We start from the raw sequence: 27831 nt of genomic DNA, 5'->3' as shown, positions 1-27831 counted from the left end.
GAAGGCTTGACCAAAATTGTATCAAGCAGACTTGGGAAAGGGTGCTTAGGGCTGTAACTGGGATGCCCACAAGCACTTTTCCACTAGCATTCACAATTTACAGCTAGAATGCTACCCATGCCTTACACCTGCTGGTTATACAGTGAACCAGAAAGTCAGCTCTGCACACACAATCCACTCTGCTCACTTACATCTGATGGTGGCTCCACGTATGAGAGACGTAGGAACCGAGACTTCTGGAACTAGACATAACTGGTATGTAACTTGCCTTCACTTAAGGAACTAGACATAACTGGTATGTAACTTGCCTTCACTTAACAAGCTGAGTGAACTTATAAGTAGATTTCTTAGCCCCTCTCAGTTCTGTTTTCTCCTCTGTAAAATGGGAAAATAACCCTCCCCGCACCCCACAGGGCTTCACTAGTATACATATGAAATAAGTATATAATGTGTGCAGCATGCTCAGCACATCAGAAGCACAAAGGACAGGCTTGATAAAACAGCTGTGAAAAGTGAGATCATGTGACAATGCAGATCTTTAAGTGTGACAGGAAACAGCGTGCCTGCCAATCCAAGGAACTGTGGTATCTGGCTGGGACGGGAACCACACAGGGAAGACGGGTGAGTTCAATATCCCATGCTGTCATACGTCACTTTAGAACACATGCAATCTAGGACGCACTCTAGGTCTGCCCTAATGCCCACTCCAACATCACCTCAGAGAGCCTCGCCCCCGCACCCCAGCTCACATGGACCCCTGTCCCTTCTTCGTGGCTTCTTGATGAACGTGCCTCTAGTATGCCCCGAGATCACTGGGTGTCCATGTGCTGCAGCTTTATGACCCGGCCTAGACCAGTGGCCACCACACACAAACGTGTGTCAGAGGAAAGGACAGATGGACAAAGGCATGGACCCAAGTGATGCCCCTCTTCTTCCACTGGCTCACCCCATCTTTTCCTCCATCCCTTGGCCCAGCAGGTTAGGGCAGGGCTCTTCAGAGCAGGCATTCCCAGCCACAGAGGAGAGCAAGTGGCTTCCCCTTATGCAAACAATTCTTCTGTGCTCAGAAAGCCAAGGAAATGACTCCAGAGCCTTGTGCATCCTTATGACAGAGAAACCAAGAATATTCCCCTGAAGCAACTGCCCCAAACTGGGATGGACCTGGACAATCCTGCCTAGGCAGCCCTCAATATAAAGGAAATTTATAGGTAGAAATCAGAGAGCTGAAATAACTGATTGGGAATTAGATCTATAAGGGACCATTAAAAAATACACTGAAACCCCAAGAAAGAGAGTGACTTGCCCAATCCGTAGAAGCAGAGTTGAGGCAGCTTCCCAGTGCTAGAGGGCCACCCTGCCTCTTCCCCCAAAAGCCTTCACTAGAGCCAACATGCTCAAATAGTTCTTAATTTGTTTTATATGCAAAAAAATATTTTTAATCACAAAAACAAAGGCTTTATTTTGGCTACAATTTCCACAGGAGGAACACAAACAGCTTGCTACACTGTGAATACAGGATTTTGGACCAACAAAGAGTGCTCCCTGCTGATTCCCACTGGTTATGCTCTCATACAATGCTGCCAAGATTTGGGGGAGGATGGGGTGGGGGTGGGGGGGTTAAAACTTCTCTGAAATAGCTTTAAAGGTTATTTTATTCCTTATGGAAGGAATATACAATCTTAGCTACATTTGTTCACAGAAGTTAATTCTGGGAAGTGCTGAACAAAGCTTCCTGTGGCCCAGGGGTGCAGCCTCATCTTTGAGCCATGCTCAGTCTCGCTAAGGGCCTGGCATGGGCTCCGGGTGGCTGAGGCTTAGACTGGCCCATCCCTTCAGACCATGGGCTCAGGCTAAGCAAAAAGTGACTAGAAACAAAACATCACATTCTAAGTCACACAGCTCTGGGAGTGGGCATTTCATACTTAAGATTACAGGGAGTCACTTAAGCACTAGGAATTATTTAGCTACATGTATGAAAGGGCTCCAGCAAGTTCTCCTTGTGTCACACAGGCAGGACTGTGGGCAAATAGGCACCACGATCTGCTCGTGCCTGGCGGCTGGATGACTTTAGTGGGGCCAATGAGAACTCAAGTCCTGGAGGGGCTCAATGCCACCCTCAGCTCAGTACCTCAACAAGGGTGAGGAGACCCCTCTGTTCGGAGCCACTTCTAAAAGAGCGAGTGATGTTAAAGAGTCTCTAAAAACTGGATTTCGGTTTCTACGCTAAGGAGAGGAACTGCTGTTTCTAAGTTCTCAGCTCAGTCGGACTCAGCTCATTAAGGACTGAGAAAACCCTGTCCTGCCAGGTCAGCGGCGGAAGACTTGAGCACAGCTGTAAACATCCCTCTAGTCCCCTCCCAACTCCCAGGAAGCAACAGGCAACGTCAGGGCAGGGCCGGGGTGGGTTTGAGGAGGCGGGTGGTTACCTCTGCTCGGGACTGCTGCTGGGAGGCCGGGACGCGGCGCACTTCACCTCTGCAGTCTCGGGACACTCCTCCGCGTCTTTACAAGCAGCATCTTGAGAGGTAGACAGTTTCCCTTCCTCACTGCAGTAAAGAGGATGACAGGCACATCAAACACCCTAGGGACCAGCACCTAGGCACCAGAGGATGAGGTCACATGCAGATGGCTCTGGAGTCATGACTGCCGCGGAGGCAAAGCATCCTGGGACTGAGCATGCGCAGGGTGCACGATCACACAACCACAGACAGTGACTGGGGAATCACAAAAGGAAAGGGTCGCACACAGGTGGGAACCAAAACAGGGACAATGTAATGTGGCTGGCATCTGATAAAGAACGGTCCCATAACACTGTACATACCGATAAGATTTCAACACTCTGAAGCCCAGTGTGCAAAACAGAAAAAGAAATGTACAAGAGTTTCAGAATACTCCTAGAAATGAGGAATTTGGGGGAATAATATGTCCACGACTGCACGTAAGCAAAACTGCAGACTCGGTGAAGGTGTCAAAGAACCTGTTTGAAGGAATGAGTCTTTAGTTAAAGCACTTTGCTTTTGGGGCCAAGCCCACCATTAAAGCAGCAAGACAGACCCCATCAGCTTGCTGGCTGGAAGCCTCAGTCACATGAGGTCACCGTGTTGACTGCATCGGATTTCACGGCTCCTCGAGTTGCCCTCGAACAATGTGTGAGAAGCACAAACGCCAGAGGGAGAAGAGGGGGCCAAGAGCTGATCCTAAGGACACAGAGAATTTGGGTAAAATGAGACCCAGAAGGATTGTTTTTCCCCCTTAGATGGCTCTTGGTGGAGAAAGACACAAGAGACACTCTCCTCAGCTCTGTGGGCTAGAAATTTAGACTCTGCCTATTCAGTCTGGGATTCCCCGTTTTACATAATCACAATGGCACTAGTAAGAGTGAAAGGTCCATCACTCAGAGCTGATTCTGTCCTGGATTTTGCTTATGAAAAACCTCATATTAGGATGCATTCTTGGGTCGTTTCCAGATAGTTCCAAGCAATTTATAAGTAGGAAAATGAGTTAAAATCGTATGATTTAGTGATCATCTGAATTACCTGGTTCCTTCTCTGTAAAGTTACTCTTCTTCATCCCCACTCTCCACTCCTTTCCCTTCAAAGCAACTAATGTGTTTCTAATTCTAATTCTTTAAAAAATAGTCGTAACATAATGTGTATTCTGAGTCACTAACTGGGATGGATTCAACTCTACATCTCATTGTATTTACCTCTTAACTCAGCAAGTCGGGGAGACCCACTGTCACCACTGACTGTGGCACAGCACCCGTGGCGTGCACCTACACTCTATGTGGCTTCTCCCAACCAAAGCTGCCCTCCACCCCACACTTCCATGCAGGGTGCTGTGACGACCATCACTGTCCACGGCCCCTGGCAGACCTGTCTGGGCGTTTCTCAGTAATTGACACCCAGGAGTGAAGAGTTGTAGGCCATTTTTCTACCTACAAAGAAGCCCACGCTACTACCCAGAATGACTGCCCTGGTCTGTATTCCTCACCAGCAGGCCACCAGGGCCCCGCAGGCTGCAGCCCACCACCACTCAACATCATCCACCTTTAACTGCTGCTCGTGTAAGAAGAGTATCAAGTCCTATATTGTTTTCATTTATAATTCTCTGATGAGTTTTGAGCATTTTTTTTTTTTTTAAGCTTTTAAGGCTTGTCTATAAACTTATCTTTTGCCAATTTTCTGATTTGGGTTTTCTTCTTCTTAGTAGTTTATAGGAAGTCCTTGAATATATAATGTCAGTCTCTTGTTGATTTAGCTACTACAGATGTTTTTTTCAGTTTGCCATCAGCCTCTTAATTTTGTCTGCAGCATTTTATCAACCAGAAATTCTTAACTTTAATATAATCTAACTCAACTCTTTGCATTATAGTTTCTGTTTTTGAAGGCTTTTTTTTTAAAGAAGTACTACCAAGGAAGGAGGCTCACTTGAAGCCAGGAGTTTGAGATCAGCCTGGGCCACAAAAATAAAAAAGTAAACAAACAAAAAAATTAAGCCAGGAGTGGTGGCACACAACTGTAGTTCCAGCTACTTGGGATACTGAGGTGGGAGGACTGCTGGAGCTCAGGAGTTGGAAGTTACAGTGAGCTATGATTGCGCCACTGCATTCCAGCCTGGGCAACGGAGCGAGACCTCGTGTTAAAAAAAAAAAAAATCTAGATTAGATATAGACTGACAGATGATAGATTAGATAGGCAGACAGACAGACAGATAGATAGATGACAGACAGATGAGATAGATACAGAAGTCCCTTTCTGCCCACAGGTTAAAAAGACATTCTCTATTTCTTTTATTAACCATCATGAGACTCTGGCCTCTGGCCTCATCACTTAACTCTAGTGCCTCAGTTTCCTCACCTGAAAAGCAGGGATAATAATCCCAGTACCTATCTTATAGGGTTCCTAAGAATAATCCATGAGCTACCACACATGGAGAGTGTAGAGAGCAGGGCCTGGTGCACAGAAAGCACTGCACGTGTTTTTCTTATTGTCTTTTAATCCAGCTGGAGTTGTTTTAGAATGTAGATTAGGGAGGATCTCGCCTGACTTTTCCTTTTGGTGAACCAGCCCTTCCTCTCCCCTCCCCATTATTAATCCCTCTATTTCATCACACTGACACCTGTACCTGTTTGGACACTAATATCAAAACTGTTCCAATCACTGTGACTTTGCAGCGTGACTATCTAGCAGGGCAAGTCCCTTTTTCAATCTTCCCTTTTGGTTACCTCTAAGCAATTTGGGAACCTTCATTTTTCCATATAAATTTTAGAGTATTAAGTTCCTTCTAAAAATCCAACTGAAATTTGGATTGAGACTGCGTTAAACACTAACTTCAGGATGGCAGATGTCTTTGCAGCACTAAACTATGCCATGGTCTCCACTTGTCCAGATTTCTTCAAGTTTTCTCTATAGAGACTTGGGTTAAGATCATTCCTGAATAATTTATATTTTGATGTATTTTGGAATAATACCTTGCTTTTTATTTTATGTTCTGGTTGCTTACTACTGATGAAGAAAAAGACTACTGATTTTTTAAACTGATTTCTTACTCAATAGCTTTACTGAATTCTTATTAGTTACAAGTTTGCTACTGACTTGGTTGTAGGTAATCATTACCACCTGCAAAGAACAACAGTTTTATCACTTCCTCCTGATCTTTACCTATAACTCTATTTCCTTTTCCTTCCAGGACTGCCTAACACTGGCAATGAAAATGGACATCCTTTAAGGCTTCGTCTTAAAGTGAATGCATCTAAACTTTCCTCATTAGGTATTAGTTTCACTGTAGCATTTTGGTATTGGTATTTAACTTATACCAAGTTAATGAAATTCATGGCCAGGCGCGGTGGCTCACATCTGTAATCCCAGCACTTTGGGAGGTGGAGGCAGGTGGATTGCTTGAGCTCAGGAGTTTGAGACCAGCCTGGGCAACATGGTGAAACCCCATCACTACAAAAAAAAAAAAAAAAAAACTACAAAAATTTGCTGAGCATGGTGGCGTGTGCCTGTAGTCCTAGTCCCAGTTACTTAGGAGGTTGAGGTGGGAGGATGGCTTGAGCCCAGGAGACAGAGATTGCAGTGAGCCGAGATCCACATCACTGCACTCATCTTGAAGAAGAAAGAAGAAAGAAGGAGGAAGGAGGGAGGAGGAGGAGGAGGAAAGAAGAAGAAAAATAAATTCACTTCTGTTACTGGTTTTCTCAGAGTTTTAATCATATATAGCTATGGAACCTTATAAAAAAAATCAAATGACTGACTTTCTGTCTAACACCATATATGGAGATTAAACTTACAGATTTCTCTGACTTTGAGCCATCCTTGCCTTCCAGGATAAACCCTAACTAATCATTATAAATTATTTTTAATACACTGTTGGATCCAGTCAGCAAATACCTTACACAGGATTTTTGCATTCAGTAGCCTGTAAGTGGCATGAACTGATCATTTTCTGTAATTATCTTTATCTGGTTTTGGAATTCAAATTTCACTGCCCTCATAAAAAGAGCTGGGCAGGTTTTGTACTTTTTCTATTTTCTCTAACAACTTAAGATAGGAATTAGTAGACTGGTGAGCATGAAATAGTATTTACTTACTACTGTAACTGACAGGTCCCATTTACTCTGGATTTGGTTTGCTCCTTGTTTTCCTCCACAGACAGTTGCTTGTTTGCATCCTTTGTCCATTTAAAAAAATTAGACTATCTCTTATTGATATAAGGTTCTTTCTAATATCCTGGCTACTGGTTCTTTACTGGTTGTGGCTTGTCTTTTCATTTTATGTCTTCTGGGATATTAGAAATTAAAGTCAAACTTACCAATATTTTCCTTTATGGTTTGGCTTTTTATGGTTAAAAAAATGCCTTACACCCAAACTGTAAAGATACTCTCTTTTGTTGTCTTCTAAAAGCTGTACAGTTCATGCTTTTCATATTTATGTTGAGACAAAATATCTAATTTTATTTTTCTACTATGTGGATAATCACTATTTACTAGTCCACTCTTTCCTCATTGAATTATAATGGCATTCTAACATGTAACAAGTTCATGTAGTGGAGGGGGTCTCTTTGTATAATTCTTTGCCAAAGCCACACCATCTCAGTAGCTTTACTAAGTTTTGTTTTCGTTTTTGTTTGAGACAGGGTCTCATTTTGTCCCCCAGGCTGGAGTGCAGCAGGGGACACAGCTCACTGCAGCCTCGACTTCAGCACCCCCAAGTAGCTGGGACCACAGGCACACACCACCACATTCAGCTAATTTTTGTATTTTTTTGCAGAGACAGGATTTTGCCACGTTGCCTAGGCTGGTCTCAAACTCCTGGGCTCAAGCAATCTGTCTGCCTAATCCTCCCAAAGTGCTGGGATTACAGGTGCAAGCCACCTCACTCGGCCAGCTTTACTAAGTCTTGATATCTAATATGGTGAAGCCCCTCACTTTTTTCTTTAAAATGCTTTTGGCTATTCCTGGCTCTCTTTGGTCTTATGACTATTACAATCAGTTTCTCAATTTCCATGAAAATCTCTATTGGGGTTTTGATGGAAATTTCATTAATTTCATAGACTAACTTGTTCAGAAATGCTAAAAATACCTTCACATTGATAAACATGGCAAATCTTGGTATTTATATTCAGGTCTTCAATATATTCCATGAGATTTTAAACTGTTTTCCCATAAAGGTCATATTCCTAGTTATAGATAAGGTTTTACATTTTTATTAAAAACAGGCACATATGGAATATCTTATATTAATTTATAGGATGCAAGTGATTTTGTATGTCTCCCGTAAACCTGCTAAACTTTTCTATTAATCCTTATCTACAGATTCAATTGGAATTTTTATGTATAAATCATAGCCTATCAACAGCGACTATTTATTTATTTGGAATGCTGCATTTGCTAAGGCCACCAGCACAGTGCTGAAGACAAATAGCAACTCTAGGTCCCACTTTCTGGTTCTTGTCTTTAAAGGGAATACTTCTAATGCCTCACTGTGAAGAATCAAGTCTACTCTAGATTTTCTAGAGATACTTACCAGTTTCACCTATTTACTTTCTATTCCTAGGCTACAAAGAAAATCATGAACAGCTTTAATTTGTAATCAAATGCTTTTCTCCTTTTGTCTGTGAATTACTCTGAATAATTTTTACCATGTACACACTGGTGTTTACATTGTGTCACTGGAGCACATATCCTTGGTCATGACTTTAAAATACATTGCTACATTTGGTTTGCTAGCTTTTAACTTAAGTTTTGAGAATAATTGCTCATGTATGAAATCAGTCTACAGTCGGTTTTCTTCTTTCACTCCTTGTTTTGTAGTGACCTCGCAATAAGCAGGGAGGCATTCCTTCTTTTAATGGTTGGAATGGTCTCTAAGACTAAAGCTCTAAGCACAGGCTTAGCTGCAGTCCTTAAGTTTTGACAGACATTTTTCCCATTATTCTCTCAGTTTTAGGTTTTTAATATCCATTACAATTCCTTTTTTGAGTTTAGAAGTGAATTTCTAAGGGTCACGTTCTTTTAAAGCTATCATTTTGCTACTGAATTTTCATGACTGCATTATGTCCTGAGATAATCATCTGTATGTTACTGAAAATAAGTAAAGGTTTTTGTAAAACCAGTCAACCTGAAACCGGTTTTCATGGGCCATGCTCTGTAGCCTGTTACACAAGCCAATTTCTATTGTGATTAAAGATTTATCAATTCTCATAGTTCTATCAAACTGCTAGATGTAAAATACAGTCTTCTGAACACATCTATGGGGGAAAAGGCACTTAGGGGCCTAAATTCTCCATCTCTTAAGATTTATTGTTTAATGGAGACAACAGAAAGACATCAAGCTAGTATCTGAACATTCATTTGAATCAAATTAAAAATTTTAATGTTTGAGGTTTCTGCCCCACCATCCTCCCAATAACCTGAAGCTGCCAGCAGGATCTCACCCCTGGTTACCTTTTGAAGACCGCAGTCTCTGTCTTGGCATCTACAGTGAGGCTGAGTGTTTCCTTCATGCCGCCATTCATCACTGTCTCAGTTACCTTGTCTGTACTTTCTGCATCCTCCTCTCCGTCAGAGCTGGCTTCCATGGCCACACTGCCTGCCGCTGAAAAGAACACAGCTGATGGTCACACACAGCAAGCCCGAAAAGGAACTGGCACCCCACCACTGTACAAACCCATCTACCCAACGTGACATCTACTGCTTGAAGAAAAAAAGAGTGAGATGGCTTCTGCCTGCTGTTGTCTGGGCCACATTCTTGATGGGCAGAGACTTCTTAAAGATGCCCACTAAAGAGGGGTTTCATGGGTTTTCTTTACTAGAGACTAGCAAGTCCCCTACATCCCTCCCAGCTCAGCGTCCACCTCCATACCCAGCTTCTCCCAGCAGACACTTGTGCTCCTAACTGTTCCAGTGTGGGGCAGAGCAGGCAGTTACACATTCTACCCTCTACTCACTTGTTTTCCTCAGTTGGGCTCTATTTGCTTTTCTTTGTTTTAAAAATTACTTTCTTGTGGTGTTGCTGGTGGATCGTTTCTTTGTTCTCTAATGGGAAGCCAACATAGGTGATGAGCCTGGCTGAGGTGAGGCTTCCTGGATTCAAACATCGACATCACCACTTCCTAGCTGTAGACTACTTGGACAAGGAACCTCATCTACAACCTGAGTTTCCTCATCCAGAAAACGGGATCAGTGCACCCACTTACAGAACCACTGAGGAGTCAAATGCGGGAATCTGTATCAAATGTTCAGGAGGATGATGAAACCGGCATTAGTTATTGGTTTTATTCCTTTCCCTTGCCCCTGGGAAGGAGGGTTCTCACACCCCCTACCTGCACCTCATTTCATTTTCTAAGAACTCACTCCTTAAGCCCACCTCATGATTCGTGCCCTCCACATCCTTTCGGTTCCCATCACACTCCCTTTGCTAGCATCCCCCTCCTCCCAAAGCCCTGTCCATCAAGGTGAAAACAGTTCAGGGCCGTGCAAGGAACACATTTGACTAGGTAGAGTAATAGGAAAACCCACTGGAACTTTAGAGATTCCCAGGACTATTCAATCTGCTTACAATGGCGAAGTGAAAATAACCAGCCCCATAGCTCTGAACAAACCCAGATACACCCACATGCTTGAGCAAAGCAAACTCCAGGGGACAACTACACACAGGCTTGGCTGCACACGTCTAATTCCAGTTTTATTCACCCTGGGTACTATGGGCTCAGGCCTTCTTCCCTCTAGACCTCAGTTTCCTAATCTGCACACTGCATGCCTGGTAACTTAGAGCCCTTACTCTTTCCAGAGTCAGCATGCTGTGGTTCTAGAAGGACAGGCACAATTTCTTTCATCGGCTGCCCTGTGGACATCAGACCCACCATCTCACTCCCGGGCTTCACTAGCCCCTGAGCCTGAGAATCAGGTCTGGTTTGACAAAGCAGCCACGTGACCCTGGCGTGTACCCAGGCCTCTCTGCACGCACCTTCTGGCTGCACTGCCAGGGCAGCCGCACTGGGAGTCAGAGGGTCCATGGGTTCAGTGCTGGTTTCCATTTCCACTGGAGAATTACTCCTTAAAGAATCTTTTGTGCTTTCAAAAAAGAGAAAATTCAGATATTAGCAGCAGGGAATGGTCCTCAGTTACCCCAAGATTCACAATAAGCCTTTACAAGTAAGTTTTTGTTAGGAGACATTAGCATCTGTGTAAGAGTCACTGGGTTACAAACTCCAGTGACACATGGATCTAAGTGCCAGTAGCTGTTTGAAGAAGGAGATGAGTGCGGGCAGGCAAATGTTCTGTTAAGCCAGCAAGGCAGTAAGACAGGGACTTTGTAAAGCATTCTAGACAGGCTCATCATGTGCCAACTTCTCATCCCACCATAGTCACTAGGAGGCTCCCAGAGCTTGAACAGCAAAGACATACATTGTGCAATGGCAACGGTATTTATCAGGTTGACTGGTTTTACAAAAACCTTTACTTATTTTCAGCCACACTGCCTGGGAGAGACTGGCCCTCTTAATGATATTTGTTGTTGGAACTGTGGAAACATAGTAAAAAAACACCAAATGCCTGAGCAGTAAGGGGTGGGGGTGAGGGAGATCATTACACTTCCTCTTTTATCCCTCACTCCCACAAACTCAGAGACGTGCACACAGAGGGTAAAGAGAAGCAAGCTGCTTCAATCACACCCTCAAGTAACCAAAGGCTCTTATCCTCGGGTTATAAACAGACCAAAAAAAGGAGTAGGCGGAAATGTATGTCCTGTACTGAAAAGCGGGGTAGACGAAATAACTCATTATTTTGGAGACATTTTTCACAAATCTCACTTGTACCTCTGAATAGTAACTTAATGCTATTACTATGGTTACTACAAAGCAACATGGGTTTCAGCCTATTCTTTGGTTTGTCTAAGACACTAACTGTCAGCCCAAAACAGTTTGTCTTCCTGTCTTCTGAGTTACCAATGATTGGGAGCCCTTAATTGACAGTACTGGACTAGCTGCAAGTGAACTGTAAGTTCATATTATCTACTGAATTCAAGATCCATTTTGTTTGCCTGCCACACCCCACACAGAGGTGCTGTGCCTGCCAGGATTTCTTGGCTTCACCTCATTCCTGTTCTCCTCAATTCTGTCCTGACAGCTCTGTGAAGCCAGAAAAGCCCACGGAGATGCATCTTCTGCTGCGTCCTGCTAACTCCCTGGGACCGCATCCTCACAAGCTACTTTGTTCAAGAACTACTCCCATTTCCAATTAATCCAGGAGGAAAGGAAAGGAAGATGGTGATTATTCTTCTTACAACACAGAGCTGTGTCAGTATGCTGATGTTTAATCTTTTTCAGGGCAGTATATTCAACTTGGAAGTCAGTCAAGGTGAAGAACACACGTTAACAGCAAACACCTGACCATTCCCAGGTCCCCCATGGAAGGGTGTAGAGACAGCACATGTTCGCTCACCTCAGGGAAGACGTGAACTCTGAAAAAGAAGCCCAGCCCGTCTCTTTAGTTGGCATCGGCTCCTCTGTGCTCCAGACGTCAGATCCCACAGAGTCCAATGGAGCACCGTGGGTTGTTTCCATTGGGACATCAAAGTTAGCTGACCAGTTGGGTGCTAAAAAGAGGGGAGAAATTCTATTTGGAAAACACTTCAGTCGTTTCATGTACCACAAGGTATTTATCAAAAACACATTAGCAAAAGAGACGGGAGCTGTGGGAGAAAGACACTCTCACCAATGAGGGCAGGAGCGGGCAGGGCACAGCCACCTGGAGGGCACTCTAACAATGCCCCCACATTCTCAAACCTCCCATTTCTTTTTATTATTATTATTATTATTTTTTTTTTTTTGAGATGGAGTCTCGCTCTGTCGCCCAGGCTGGAGTGCAGTGGCGCAATCTCGGCTCACTGCAAGCTCCGCCTCCCGGGTTCACGCCATTCTCCTGCCTCAGCCTCCTGAGTAGCTGGGATTACTGGCACCCGCCATCACGCCTGGCTAATTTTTTGTATTTTTAGTAGAGACGGGTTTCACTGTGTTAGCCAGGATGGTCTCAATATCCCGACCTCGTGAACCGCCCACCTCGGCCTCCCAAAGTGCTGGGATTACAGGCGTGAGCCACCGCGCCCAGCCTCAAACCTCCCATTTCTAACAACTGTTCCAAAAGAAATACTACACAGAGATTCAAAGCTATATGCACAAAGAGGGATTAATGTTAATTTCTTAGTTTTGACAAATGTACCACGGCTACATTCATACTTGGGGAAGCTAAGTGAAGGATATATGGGGACTTACTATCTTGGCAATGTTTCTATAAATCTAAATTACTCAAAAGTAAAAAGCTTATTTTTCTAAAAAAAGAACATGTTGATTACTCAACTCCAATAAACTAGAAATAACCTTAATGCTTCCCAGTCCAGGTCTGACCGCACTTCGCCCATTCTGCGGGCTCCCTGCAGTGCACTGCAGTTAGGCTTCCTAAGTCCTGCAGAACCAGGTCTGGCCTCAGAGGCTGAAGCGGCAGGACTTGCTTGAGCACACTTACGGTCTGTGGGGCTCTTCTTACTATGCTGCCTGCTGGCCAAGTTTGGGTCTAATCTGCAGGTCTCTCTTTAAATGTCACCTCCTCAGACATGTGTCCCTTCTGATGAAGTCAGGTCACTGTGGATCTGCTCTAACTGCACACCATGCTTTTCCTTCACAGAGTGCTGAATCCTCAATTCTTTGCTGGGGACAAGCCGGATGTGGGAACCACTGCATTCCATCAGGGATATTATCATAATTAGGAATCTCTAGGTTGCAGGAAGGAATGCTAGGGAAACTGGTGTAAGTTATTTAAGGGCTTAACCCAGACACAAGTGACTAAGAAGTGCCTGTGTAGAATAGAAATGTTCTGAGTTTAAAGACAGACTTGACTGTGACTTTCCGCAAGGCATCTGACTTCATCTGTTTGATTTCATAATGACTATTCACTTAGCAAAGATCACAGGCGGGCCTGCAGAGAGTTAGGTATTTAATTAGGGTGCGCTCCATGCTTCTTGCCCACCTACCTGTGTGAGTGTCACAGGGCTCCACTGACACCAAGAAGGAATAAATGCTTGAATGTTTGAAAATCTCACCTGAAACCTCCAAAAAGTCAACCTGACAGTTATTTTTGCCTGCCCACTCTATGCAAAGCTCTGGAATCATTCCATCTGAGTTCTACTCTACAACTAAATTATATTACACACAAATGACTTTTCTGTTGTTATCTCTTTGAGATAGTCTTTCCCAGATGAGCTCCTCAGAGTCCGTGTAACATTTTAAACGATTCTGAATGTCCACAAAACCTCCAACAGAAGCCACAGAGACTGGTGGAATGGCAGAGGCTCTCTGGGGCAACCCTGTAGCCCTGAAGCCCTGAGAGAGAATCTTCCCCAACCCTATCCACTTGTGTCTCCAGAGATCTGAAGATGCAAAAGCAGTCTTTCCCAAGGAACAGAGAAGCAGGAGGCCTGGTTCCCTGCCACACTTAACCCCGGGAGGTAGGTAAACGCGAACCTCATCCAGGGTGCTCGCCTCCTCGCTGCTTATCCCTACACCCAGGCCCACAGTCACAGCAGCAGCGGCACGCAGTCCAGCCAAGTGTGTTTCCCTCCCTGTCACTTAACCATACCCAGCCTGCTAAAAGAACCAAAGATTCCAGAATGTCATTCAGCCTTCGAACAGAAGGAAATCCTGTATACACCACAGCAGGGATGAACTCTGAAGACATTATGCTAAGGGAAACAAGCCAGTCACAAAGACAAATACTGTATGATTCCATTTATATGAGATCCCTAGACTAGTCAACCCCAGAGAAACAGAGAGTAGAATGGAGGCTGCTAGGGACTGGGGAAGTAGAAATGAGGAATTGTTTAATGGGTACAGAGTTTTAGTTTAGGATGAAAAAGTTTTAAAGATCTGTTACACAACAGTGTGAATATACTACTGAACTGTATTTTTTTTTTTTCCCCAGACGGAGTCTCACTCTGTCGCCCAGGCTGGAGTGCACAACATGATCTTGGCTCACTGCAAGCTCCATCTCCCAGGTTCAAGCGATTCTCCTGCTTCAGCCTCCCGAGTAGCTGGGACTATGGGTATATGCCACCATGCCCAGCTTTTTTTTTTTTTTTTCAGTACAGACAGGGTTTCACCCTGTTGGCCAGGGTGGTCTCGAACTCCTGGCCTCAAGTGATCCGCCTGACTCGGCCTCCAGAAAGTGCTGGGATTACAGGCCTGAGCCACTGCACCCAAGCTTGAACTGTACATTAAAAAAACCAACAACAACAACAACAAACCCTACAGATTCCAGAGCCAACAGATCAGGGCATCTGCCCTGTCTCCTCCTCACACCTCCCTGCTGCCTGGAGCCCATCTTGCAGTTCTCATTATTTCTCATGTGTAACAGTTCAATGTCTTCATGGTTCTCCCGTCTCTACCATGCGTTTTCTCGTCCATTTTTCACTGTTGCCATGAATGTCTTGAAACAGAACCAATAATGATCTTCTTAGTCAAATCCTCAAGGGCTCCCTACAACCTTCAGAATACAACTCCTGATCTGGCCTCTGGCCTTAGCTCCCGCCACCTCATCCCCGAGCCATGCAAAACAGCACGTTCTGGGCATTTGGATTAGCTGTTTTCTCTCTCGCATGGGCAAATCCCTACGGGTCCTTCAGCCTCACACCCACCTGCCTCTACAAAGAGGCCTAGTGGAAGGCTCCCCTCTTCTAGCACCCTGTCCCCATTCCCCTGCACTGCCCATCTGCTTCCCCAGCCGACCCCAAGCCCCTGGAGGCAGAGTCTGTGGCCCGTTCACAGTTACAGGCCTAACACCTGGCATACAGTAGGAACTTGACAAAGGCATGTTGACTGAAACCGAATTACGGAGAGAAAAGTCCACTTCCTCCTCCTGAGGGTGGGCTGGAAAAGGGGCAGCAGAAAGCAGCTCTCTCTTCTTCTCCCATCCCGTTTCCTTATCTGCAACATGTGGCAGTTTGCTGGATGACTGATCTGGTCCCATCTAGCTCTGAAGTCACCACAAGGTCCACCCTAGCTGGGCTTCAGCCTCTGGGACTGAACACAAAAAAGGCCTTGCAGGGCAATCAGAGACTGGCCAGGGTTGGGGCAAGCCTCGCTATCAGCCCATACGGCTCCTTCACATGAACGTTTGTTTCCTAAACCTTTAGAAGTTTTTAAAGTATTTTTAAAACGCCAGCTAACTCAAGTCTTCCTAGCAAGGAGCAGGGCACAAGCAAGCACTCAGCTGGACAAGTTTCAAGGCTGTGAGCTTCTGAAATCAACTACGAAGAACGCACTGAAATGCTTGTTAAGCTAAGGCTGCGTCCCCTGGCTGATTCCACTCACGAAGCCACACAACACAACCATGTCCTCCTCTTCCCACCAACACAGGGCCTTTTCCTTCTGCAAGAGCACACAGGGTACACAGCCAGAAGACTGACCTAGCAGTGGGCTCTGTCCTCCAGCCAGATCCACACAGCTGACGTTCATTTCCTACCAGGAAGGGGAGGTACCTTATCCACAAATGCATTCTGTGCTCCTTCCCTGAAGCTGTCTCTGAAACTTAAACCTCCAACAGGAATTCACTTGACAACACGCTTCAACCCAACCTTTCCTTCAGATATCATCTCAGATGCTGTGAACTGCTCCTTTGCCAATTGTTCACAATACCTAATTCCAACACAGGGCAGCTGATCTGAAGAATGAATCCACTTACGTTCACTCAGGTCCACCTCCATTTTATCCTCCGTGTTGGCACTGCTGGGTTCAAACAAGTCTTGCTTTGCTCCATCTTCTTCTTCAGAGTCTGTACTTTCCTCACTGTCTGTACTCCCCGAGCTAAGGAAAAACAAGACCCAAGTATTTAACGCTGCTTATCAGCCACCAGCTAAATCCAGAAAATTCTAACAGTCATCCAGCAACAAAAGATCCTGTGGTGCTTCAGCAGGATCACATCTGTCTGAGCACCACGTGGTCAGGATGCCCGGGAAGACTCAGCTTTGCGTGCGTGCTGCCCAACCTCACACTTAAGCCTCCACCACAGGAACATGTGGGCTCTGCTTAAAGTGGAGGCCACAATCTAAGAACCACCTTCTCGAAGGGGTGAAGGTGTTCATTTCACTGTGGTGTTCATTTGTACTTTCCTGTACAGGAATGACCAAGGAGGTTGAGCATCTTTTTAAATGCTTATTTGCCATCTTATATCTTAACTGTCTTTTCACTTTTGTGCTTTTTAAAAACTGAATTGTCTTTTTCTTGAGTAAAGAGATTTCTTAACTCTATACACAAGTCTTTTATCTAATGTGTCATTTGCAAATGTTTTCTCCCAGTGCATGGTTTGTCGTTTCATTCTATTAAAAGTGTCATTTGAAGAGTGAAAATTTTAAATTTTGATGACGTTCGGCTTACTAAAATCATTCTTTTATGGATGGGCGCGGTGGCTCACGCCTGTAATCCCAGCACTTTGGGAGGCTGAGGCGGGCAGACCACCTGAGGTCAGGAGTTTGAGACCAGCCTGGCCAACACGGCAAAACCCCATCTCTACTAAAAATACAAAAATTAGCTGGGTGTGGTGGCGGGCACCTGTAATTCCAGCTACTCCAGAGGCTGAGGCAGGAGAATCACCTGAACCTGGGAGGCAGAGGCTGCAGTGAGCTGAGATCACGCCACTGCACTCCAGCCTGGACAAGAAGAACAAAACTCCGTCTCCCAAAAAAAAAAAAAAAAAAAATTATTATGTATTGTGTTTTTGGTGATACATCTAAGAAATCTTTGTCTAACTCAAGGTCACAATGATTTTCTAAGTTTTCTTGTAGAAGTTTTACAGTTTAATGTTTCACATTTGGGTCTAAGATCCATTCTGAGTTAATGTATTATAGTAAGAGGTATGGATCAGTTCACTTTTTTGCATATGGATGCCTGATGGTTCCAGTACCATTTGTTGAAAAGACTATCCTTTCTCCACTGAACTGCCTTTCGCCTCTATCAAAAGTCAGTTGTCCATATATGCGTAGGCCTGTATTTATGGGCTCTCTATTCTGTTCCACTGATCTATGCCCTACCTTCTTGCCCATACCATACTGTTTTAACAAATTTTAAAATAAGGTAGTGTTTGTCCTCCAATTTTGTTGTTCTCTATAAGAGTTGTTTTGGCTAGTCTAGATCCTTTTCATTTCCATATGAATTTAAGCAGCAGCTTGTTAATAGCTACAAAAAAGGCTGGAAGGATTTTGTTTGTGTTGAATCTATAGATTCAACCTGGGGAGGAGAGCTGGCAGCTTAGTATTATAATACTGAGTCTTCCTACCTATAAACATTTACCAAGTTGTCTTTATCTCAGCTATGCTTTAGGCTTTTCAGCATACAGGTCTTGGACATGTTTTGTGAGATTTGTCCCTACATATTTAAATTTTTTCTTTTTTTAAAAAAAATAGAGATGGGGTCTCCCTATGTTCCTCGAGCTGGTCTCGAACTCCTGGGCTCAAGAGAGCCTCCTGCCTTGGCCTCCCAAAGTGCTGGGATTGTAGGCATGAGCCACCATGCCCAGTCATATTTAATACAGTTAATAGTGTTGGTGCTACTATAAATAGTATTATTTAGTAGTTTCTCTCTCTCTCTCTCTCTCTCCCTTTTTTAAGAGATGGGGGTCTATATCGCTTAGGCTAGAATGCAGTGACTATTTACAGGTGCAATCATAGCATGCTGCAGCCTCAAACTCCTGGGTTCAAGGGATCCTCCTGTCTCAGCCTCCCGAGCAGGTGGGACTACTGGCAAGCACCACTATGCTCAGCTTGTTTAGCAATTTCAACCATTTGTTGCAGTATGAAGAGGTACAATTATATTGATCTTGTATCATGCAGCTTTGCTAAAGTCATTTTAATTGTTCTAGTAGATTTTTTGTAGATTCCAGCAAATTTTCTTTTCTTTTTTTTCTTTTTTTCTTGAGACAAGAGTCTCGCTCTGTCGCCCAGGCGAATCACCTGAGGTCAGGAGTTCGAGACCAGTCTGGCCAACATGGTAAAACCCTGTCTCTACTAAAAATACAAAAATCAGCCAGGTCTGGTGGCAGGCGCCTGTAATCCCAGCTACTTGGGAGGCTGAGGCAGGAGAATCACTTGAACCTGGGAGGTGGAGGTTGCAGCGTGCCAAGATCGCACCACTGCACTCCAGCCTAGGTGACAGAGCGAGACCCCGTCTCAAAAAAAAAAAACAAAAAACAAAAGCTGGGGGTTTAACCAAAAGTCTTTATGTTACTGATTACTAATTTCATTCCATTTTGGTCAGAAAATGACTTGATCCCTTTGAAATCTGAGATTTGCTTTATGGTCTATCTTGGTAAATATTTCACACACTGGAATGTCCATTCTGTGGTTGTTGGGTAGGATTCTTTATAAACGTGCAAGGAGGGCAAGTTAGTTGATGGTGTTGTTCAAGTGCTCCACAGCCTTACTGATTTGTACCTCCCATTTCATCAGTTCTGAGAGAGGGGTGTTAAAATATCTGGCCATCATTGGGGACTGCTCTACTTCTCTCTACAGCTCTACCAGTTTTTCCTCTGTGTATCCTGAAGCTCCGTTATTAGGTTGTGTAAACATTTAAAGTTGCTATGTCCTCTTAATGAATTGACCCCTTTATCATTATATCACTTTCTTTATCCCTTTCCTTTGAAATCTACTTTGAGATTAATACAGACCTTCTGGCTTTTTCTTAGTGTTAACATATCTTGTTCTTTTTCATGTTTTCATATATACTTGTTTCTTTGTATTTAAATCATTTCCCATAGGCAGCATTAATTAGGCCTCATTTTTGATCCAAACTGACCATCTTCGTTTTTTGTTTTTTTATCTTGGCTCCCTGTAGCCTCGACTTCCCAGCAATCCTCCTGCTTCGCCTCACAGCAGGCACACGCCACCATGCCCAGCTAATTTTTGTATTTTTTGTAGACAGGGTTTTGCCATGTTGCCTAGGCTGGTCTCAAACTCCTGGGCTCAAGCAACCCATCTGCCTTGGCCACCCAAAGTGCTGGGATTCTAGGTGTGAACCACTGTGCCCAGCCAATCTCTGTCTTTTAAATGAGGGTGTCTGCATCGTTTGTTTCACGTGGTTATTTAGGACTAACTCTATCATTCTGCTGCTCAGTAGTTTTGTTTGTCCAGGCTGCTCTTTGTTCTTTTTCTGCTTTCTTTTGTATTTTATGATTTGATTTTATTTCCTTTGTTGGCTTATTAACAATAACTTTTTGTTTTGTTATTTTAGTGACTATTTTAGGGTTTACAGTATGCACCTTTAACATCACAATCTATCTTCAAGTGACATTATAGGCCTCAAACCAGAAACAACCAAAACATCCATGAATAGGAAAATGAATAAACACACTGTAGTGTATCCTCTTAATGGAATACTACCCAGCCCCTGCCCAACCCCACAAAAATAGAAATGGACTACTAATACATTAGACAACATGGACAGCTCTCATATAATTATGCTGAGTGAAAGAAGCTAGACAAAAAAAGTATAATGTATTGATTTCATTTATATAAAACTCTAGAAAATGCAAACTAATAGAACAAAAAACAGATGGTTGTGGGGGACGGGACAGGAAAGAGGAAGGTATTACAAAAGATCATGAGAAGACTTTTTGGGGTGATGGTTAAGTTCATGATGTTGATTGGGATGATGGTTTCATGGATGTATATACATGTTGAAATTTCCACACTGTACAACTGAAATAAATGCAGTTTACGTCAAGTATGCCTCAATAGAGTTGTTAAATAATAAAAGCTGCCTTCTGTCATCAGTGTTCCCTCTGGGTATCAGGTGCCATCTCCCCCAGGACACAGTCTTCCCTGACACACTAAATTCTCTGTGCCTTCCACACATGGTGCTCTGTGAAGATATACTGTATTACTGTCCTCATACATATTAGTCATGCTGTGGGCAAGGATCATTTAGTGAATCCATTCAACATAAGAAACAAAATCTCAGTAAATGATGGCAAACAAGTCTGAGTGGGACTTTATCCAAACAAACAAACAAAAATGCCATGAAGGTATTTTTCTTTTGCTGTCTGGCTCTGGAGCTATAGCAGCTATCTTGTGATCATAGGAGATAAATCAACATGCAGAAGACGAGAGCAGGAATAAATAAAAGATGCCCGGTCTAACAGCCTTATTCAACTCCCTTATCAACTCTGGACTGTAGAGACAAACACAGCTTTACTTGCTCAAGCCACTGCTGAGTCTGCTATAACCTGTGGCAACAAGCATTCCTACAAGAGGCAACATAACTGGCGGCGAGAGGTGATGCTGAGGGACTCCCCGGCAAGATGACTGGACGGCTGGAAGAAGGGATGAGACAGTTTTACTTTTCATTGCATACTCTTTGATTCCCTTTGAATTCTAGGCCATGTGAAAACATTACTTATTATAAGTAAATGAATAAAATGAGTAACAATAAGTGAAATAAAAATGAAAGTTCAGCTGCTGTTCAAATATTCCTCTCTCTTAAATATGAAGATTCTGACAACAAATGCTCATATAACAAGATTTGTCTGTGTACAGAAGCATCATTTATTTAGGTTCCTGTGATACGGATGATTTTAAAAAAAAAAAAGGACTGGATTGACCCAGATATATTAATTGACATGGCCCTATCTTCCCCAAATAGATTAACTTTTAAATACAATTTCCCCTTCCTTTGGGAAGTTTTCCATCTTTTACAAGAAACAACACATAACTGCTGTTGTAATTACTGGTGAGGGAACATTTATTTAGTAAAAGGCACTATGTGACTACGCTTGTCTGCAACACTTCCCCTTTGGAAGACGCTGGGCCCCAGCATCTCACGAACTGTGTCTAAACACCTGCAGCATTTCCCAGCAGATCACTGTCACACTGGAAGCACCAACTCCTGCCAACAAGGGCATTTCTGGCCATGACAAAAAAAACACTGGTTTCTGGGTTAACATGTATGTTTGGTGATGACACAACGTATGTCTCATGATAATCATTTTCTTTACAGGTTGGCTATAATTACAACTATAACCAACTATCTTTCACCTGGATCGTCTTTGGGATTCTGGTGTGAATGCGATGTGCTTTTCCTCCCATATATCTTCCTCATCAGAGCCACCATCATCAAACTGTTGTATTCTTTCCTTACAACATGCTTCAAACAAGGCAATATTTCCCTAAAAAAAAATGAGAGGAAAAAAACAAAATAAATTTAAAGTCAAGTTATCTTCTCTTAAGCATTACCAATGTAAATTGCATTTTTTCACTGCTTTACAATATGGTGCCTATCACATACACCAAAATAAAATATAAACACCTAACATTAGTTTCTGTGTCCATAACAAGAATTCCCCTAAAAAAGACTGGGTTTCCCTAAAAAGACTAGCAAAAAGCAGCATAGACCATATCCTCTTTCATCTCATCAAAGCATCATTGTAATCCCAGGAGCCTCCCCTCTGTCCTGGAGATGCGGTCCCAGGTCTGTCCTAGCAAGGAAAAGCAACCGTACTTACTGCTTTTACTAGTCCAGCTGAGCAGTGATAACCTTCAATGGCTCAAATCAGCAGTTCCTACCTTACTCCATCAGCAAATAAGCCAGTGGTCTCTCATGCTAGTCAACATAAAATCAATAAACTGTCTCCATTCAGGTGACATGACTGTCTCGGTGTTTCCACAGAAATGCCTAGTAATGAGGGGCTTGCCCTGACCCAGTCCACATTTCTCTCCTGGCAATACAAAGGAGTCAAAGGCAGTGGGTTGGTGTCAAACTGCAGCCTTCTCTTTGAAGTCAAGTGTCTACGCTGCAATCACAAGTGACCCTGGTCTTATTAGCTCCACCAAGTCATAAACCAGGGCTGCAAAAATCACATGCCCACAGGTGCCAGGCAGGCCGTGGGACAGAGTGAAGTATGTAACACCAATTTAGGATTAGGGCTCTAGAGCACAGGGGTCCCAGCATGTGGCATCCACACATGGACTCACCCAATTTTTAACCTCTCATGTGCCACACCGCTCACAGAGTTTATACTTACACTTTCATTTGTATTGAGAGTAAAGTTGATGTCTGATACTCGATCAAAAGAAACACTGTAAAAAAACAAAATAGAAGGGTAGGAAGCATTAATTACTATCAGCTCACAGAAACCGTATTTATGAAAGTTTCCAAATTTAAGATATTTACACTATCATCAAAATCTCTATAAATAAAAAACAAACAGAAACAACCTTCTTATATTAAATGATGCCAGCTCCCTTGGTATTAATGAATTTATGTAGGATAGGAGGGCTGCAATAGAAGCCTTCTGAGACATAAAGCCTTTGGGACACCCTTGAATCCTTCCTATAAAAGATTTTTAACATCTATGGTAACAACCATAGTTCCATGGGCCATACTAATATAACAAAGAAAAAGGTTATTTGCAAAGAACCAAGTCAAAACATGAAGTATACAAAAGCTGTCAGACACTTGAGTTTTCTCCAGGGATAGTCAAACTCATACACAAAATACATAGACACCCATGAAATCTTATGCTGTTAACAAGATATCATCTAGAAAAGCAAGGAGGGAGTAAAAGAATTCATTGCTTATTAAACATAAGTTTGAGGAGGAGGGGCTATCTTATGATTCTTAAAAGACCTGTTCTACTCAATCACTAGTCCAAGCATGCAATACAGACTGTAAAGAGATTACAGATCCTAACTAGGAAGATGAAGCAAGAGTCCAGGCACGTGAATGTCGAGACACCAAACAGGGACCTGCAGGGTCTGGTGTGAGGTGGTGGATCCTAGCCTGAGTAGAATGCTCCTGGGGTATGGACAGAATATCTTGTGTTCTTGCTCTTTTTGGGTTAAAATGAGCCAATTCTCAAGGCACGTAACAGCCTTCAACTCCTGCTGTTTACAGGGGCACCTCCATTCCACTGTGCCCATACGGCATGTTTATAGCACAATTAAGAGCGTGCTGTAAAAATATTTTAGCTTCTCACATACTGCAAACTGCAATTTGTGACAAACAACAGGCTCCACTGGCTGTGGTTCAACAAATTATTGAGGATTTACTGCTTCCAAAGACCACAGCAGATACTGGGTGTCTATGGCATAACCGTGTCTCCTGTGAGAGTCATCATCCAATATTCAAATACCAGCTGCCTTCATTTTTTTTCTTAAACTCTGTGTCAATGAGCTATAATATCTACTTCAAAATATTTTGTTTATAAATCTCTTCTATCCCAATGTCAGATGCTAGACCACCTGTTTTCATTTCTGTTAACTACCTACACATTTTCTACTCGTTAATTCTGTACAGTATCAATAATTCTCATTTCTCTGCTTCTTACCCTGACTGCAAAATGAGTGGTTAGTTGTGTCTGGCTCTTGCAAAAAACCCAAATCTACCTTCTGATGAGTCACCTAGAGATAAGAATACATGTAGGGCAGAGCTTTTCCTGCCAACCTGGTCATCTGCTGGAACGTGATGCCCCAGTCAACAACACAGGGATTAATAATTTTATTATTATTATTGTTATTGTTATTACTGAGACAGGGTCTCCCTGTGTTGCCCAGGGTGGAGTGCAGTGGTGCGATCCTGGCTCACTGCAACCTCTGCCTCCCAAGTTCAAGTGATTCTCCCACCTCAGCCTCCTCAGAAGCTCGGACTACAGGCACACACCACCCAGCCTGGCTATTGTTTTTGTATTTTTAGTAGAGACAGGGTTTTGCCACGTTGGCCGGGCTGGTCTCGAACTCCTAACCTCAAGTGATCCGCGCGCCTCGGCCTCCCAAAGTGCTGGGATTATAGGTGTGAGCCACCGTGCCAGGCCAGGATTAAGGACTTTAGATAATACTATTTAATGTTAAGAGCTAGAATTAAGAACGGTGACTTGAATTCCTAAAAGTGTAATCTAATAAAAATAGGCTTCTGTGAAAGAGGTCAAACCCTATAGGAGAATGCTTCTTTCCTTGCAGTGATTTTTTTTTTTTAAAGACCGAGTCTTGGCCAGGCGCAGTGGCTCACGCCTGTAATCCCAGCACTATGGGAAGCCGAGGCGGGCGGATCACGAGGTCAGGAGATCGAGACCATGGTGAAATCCCGTCTCTACTAAAAATACAACAAATTAGCCAGGTGCGGTGGCGGGTACCTGTAGTCCCAGCTACTAAGGAGGCTGCGGCAGGAGAATGGCGTGAACACAGGAGGTGGAGATTGCAGTGAGCCGAGATCGCGCCACTGCACTCCAGCCGGGGCAACAGAATGAGACTCTGTCTCCAAAAAAAAGGGACCACGTCATGCTCTGTCACTCAGGCAGGAGTACAATAGCACATCTCAGCTCACTACAACCTCCGCCTCCTGAGTAGCTGGGATTACAGGTGCCCGCCACCACAACTGGCTAATTTTTTATATTTTTGGTAGAGACGGGGTTTCACCATGTTGACCAGACTGGTCTCGAACTCCTGACCTCAAGTGATCCGCCTGCCTCAGCCCCCCAAAGTGCTGGGATTACAGGCATGAGCCACCGCACCCGGCCACTGCAGTGTTATTTTAAGTCCTAATTATCCAGTCCCAGGGCCAATCTGCCGGAACTAGAGGAACACCGTGGAAAGAGCAGGTTCCTCCCACTCACGAATGCTCAAGACTAAGAATCCCGCAGAATCACACATACATCTACCAAGAGCAAGGGTGTGCAAGAGCAACAGCGGAAACAGAAAAACATACTCACTTGCCAATGTCATCTTGATCTGCAAACTTCTCATCGTTGAAGCCAAACTGGTCAATAAAATTGGACGTCATTTGTTGCATCTGATAATCAGAAAAGGCCTGGCAACCCCAGGACCAGTGACAGTGATATAATGATTCTAATGATATTCTACATACTATTTGCCCATTTGTGTTCCAGAAATCATCTTATTTACATAGCCATAGGGCTATAAAAGTTGGTGTGTTTTTCTAAAAGAAAAATCAAATAATTTCAGACACAATTTGCCAAAAAAGGAAACGTTTGAAATTTGGTCTACAAATCATTCTAATGCACATGTCACTGTAAGAAACACTATGTGACCACCCTGTCCTCTATTGTGAATTATCTTTAGAGAGAGGTTTGGATTAAGCCTAGTTTGAAGTGATCACATGACATGGAACAGTCTGAAATTATAAGGTGTATCAGTCACCTCTGGACACAACCAACTTTATCCTAAGATCCAACAAGTGGTGACCACCCCCTCCCTCCTTGCCACCTCCTCCACCCCCAATCTACTACAGCAAAATCACACCAGAGGAAAACCGACTGATGAACACAAGCAAAATCCTAGAAACAAAATGTTCAGGGACATTTCATTTCTTTTTAAAAAAAATTAAGTCTTAGAGGCTGGGAAGAATATAAAACGAAAATAATTTCTACCCTACCTACCTTATGAAGAGGGTAAACGTTTGACTATTTATCCAAAATCACTCTGAAAAGTCTCTAACACTAGAAGACCCACAGAGGAGCCAGTTCTGTTTCCTTAACACCAAATCTAGAGAGTACCAGACTTGTTCGGGTTTTTAGTTGAAAATGGGGGGGGGGGGGTTATAATGGACCCCAGGAAAATGTTGATATTCTAATTTAAAACAAGCAGGCCCAAAGAAGCAAGTGAAATCAGCAAGTATGTTCTTACGTATTAATCAGGAGTAAAGAACATATGAAGACAAACTAGTGCCACCTCCTCATTCTAACCCAAACAATAAATACAGTGACCAGAGCTGCATACAGATGAGACTGCCGTTTTCTGTGGGTGAGCCCATGAGGGGCAGGGAGGCGGCTGTTGGCTCAACTGAAAGCATCACTCCCACTGGCACTTGCTGGGAAGGAGGTAGCTGTAACTGTATTAAACCACCTTCTCCTTGGTTCCACATATGGGCAGAGCCTCCAGATTCCACCTTGCAGATGTACACTGCAGAAATGCCTCTACCATTAATTCTTGATTACTCATTCTGGTGGCAGGGAATTATGGCATGGATAATTATTGCAGATAATTTAAAAATAAACCTTATATTAGGCTTTGGAAGGTATCTATACTGCTTAGGTCTGAAGAAAAGCTCTATATGTCTAGTTTGACTAGACAGAGAGAACCCAAAACCTCCCTTGTCGCTCATGAAAGACAACAGCACACCCACTGCCCCTCTGCTCACTCCCACTTTTGTGCTGCCCCCTTTCTTGCCCCCAGAGGTGATATTAGATGAGCACATGGGGGCAGGGAGCAGGGGGCAGCAAGCGACTGGCTGTGGAATGGCCACTTGGTAAGGCATGGAGTGCAAACCAAGGCCGAGCATGGAGGTCTGGCTGAAAGCAGAAGGGTAGGGACAAGTCCTGGGCTGCTGGGCTGAGTTCTGGACCTATGAATGGACAATGACAGCCAGCATTAATATTAATTACATCAAAAAGAAATCAGTTCTTCTAAACTGCAGCTTTATCTTTTATGAGGCAAAACAGATGCTCAGTACTTCAAAGATCTGGTAAAGAACCATGAAGTGATTCTGTTGAGTAAGCAGCATGAACCACACTCTGAGTTTATCTACAGATCAGAAATTTGGTCACGTGAGGGAAAAGTTCCCTCCCAATTGTTTTATTTTTCCCCTCGAAAAAAAAATTTTTTTTAAGAGACAGGGTCTTGCCATGTTGCCCAGGCTGGACTCAAACTCCTAGACTCCTATCTCCTAGCAATCCTCCTACCTCAGCCTCCAGAGCAGCCAGACTACAGGTGCATGCCATCGCAGCCAGCTCTCTCAAAATTGTTTTACCTCTAGTGATCCTAATGTGATTCTCCTGGGTGTAAAGGGGAAGAAATATTCCCCAAAATGTTGTTATATTTTAAATGCTTCAAAAATAGAATGCAAATACTAAATATGAATGTATACATACATACATGTACATACAGAATACATATACAGATATATATTTATCTATTCATCCATCTGGAGAGATACATAGCAACTGACACAGACACTAGTAACTTCCATGCAATAATGCACAGAAAAAAGAAAAATGATCAGATGTAATCCTCATTAGTTCTAAGTCAATTACAGCTTCTAGCAAAGAACTTCACATTTCAAATCTCATTTTTACTAATAAAGCTACCAAAACTTACAAATATATGTAAGTGAAGACTGTTATTGTATTCCTATTTAAAGGTATATAAAAAGTGCTTTGAACTCTGAGAAACCTATATCTGGAAAGCACAATATAGCTGTATAATTATTTTTAAAAAGCACACTTTCCTAGTACTGTCATCCAGGCCAAAGTCAGAAACTGTTCAAGTCACTGAGAAG

General features: G+C 43.3%; 1 protein-coding gene across 50 annotated transcripts in view; it reads right to left on the bottom strand.

The window, feature by feature from the left end:
* The window catches only part of PPP6R3 (protein phosphatase 6 regulatory subunit 3), a 158277-nt gene that overhangs the window by 2150 nt on the left and 128296 nt on the right, over positions 1-27831 (bottom strand). For 14 of the 50 annotated variants that reach the window (XM_004051673.5, XM_004051674.5, XM_031016260.3 and 11 more), the window contains 8 exons: positions 25247-25344; positions 22565-22619; positions 21579-21709; positions 16238-16359; positions 11948-12101; positions 10473-10579; positions 8951-9101; positions 2427-2546 (listed from right to left, as the gene is read on the bottom strand). In XM_004051673.5, coding sequence (XP_004051721.2) covers positions 2427-2546; positions 8951-9101; positions 10473-10579; positions 11948-12101; positions 16238-16359; positions 21579-21709; positions 22565-22619; positions 25247-25344 — 938 coding nt within the window. Of the gene's footprint in view, positions 1-2426; positions 2547-2821; positions 2840-8950; positions 9102-9453; positions 9542-10472; positions 10580-11947; positions 12102-16237; positions 16360-21578; positions 21710-22564; positions 22620-25246; positions 25345-27831 lie in introns of those variants that run through there. The other 36 variants (XM_063693280.1, XM_004051675.5, XM_063693286.1 and 33 more) reach the window with 6 other exon arrangements.

Source organism: Gorilla gorilla, chromosome 9 (assembly GCF_029281585.2).
Source record: "Gorilla gorilla gorilla isolate KB3781 chromosome 9, NHGRI_mGorGor1-v2.1_pri, whole genome shotgun sequence".
In the NCBI taxonomy this organism is placed as follows: Eukaryota; Metazoa; Chordata; class Mammalia; order Primates; family Hominidae; genus Gorilla; species Gorilla gorilla.
This window is presented reverse-complemented; position numbering and strand designations above follow the sequence as displayed.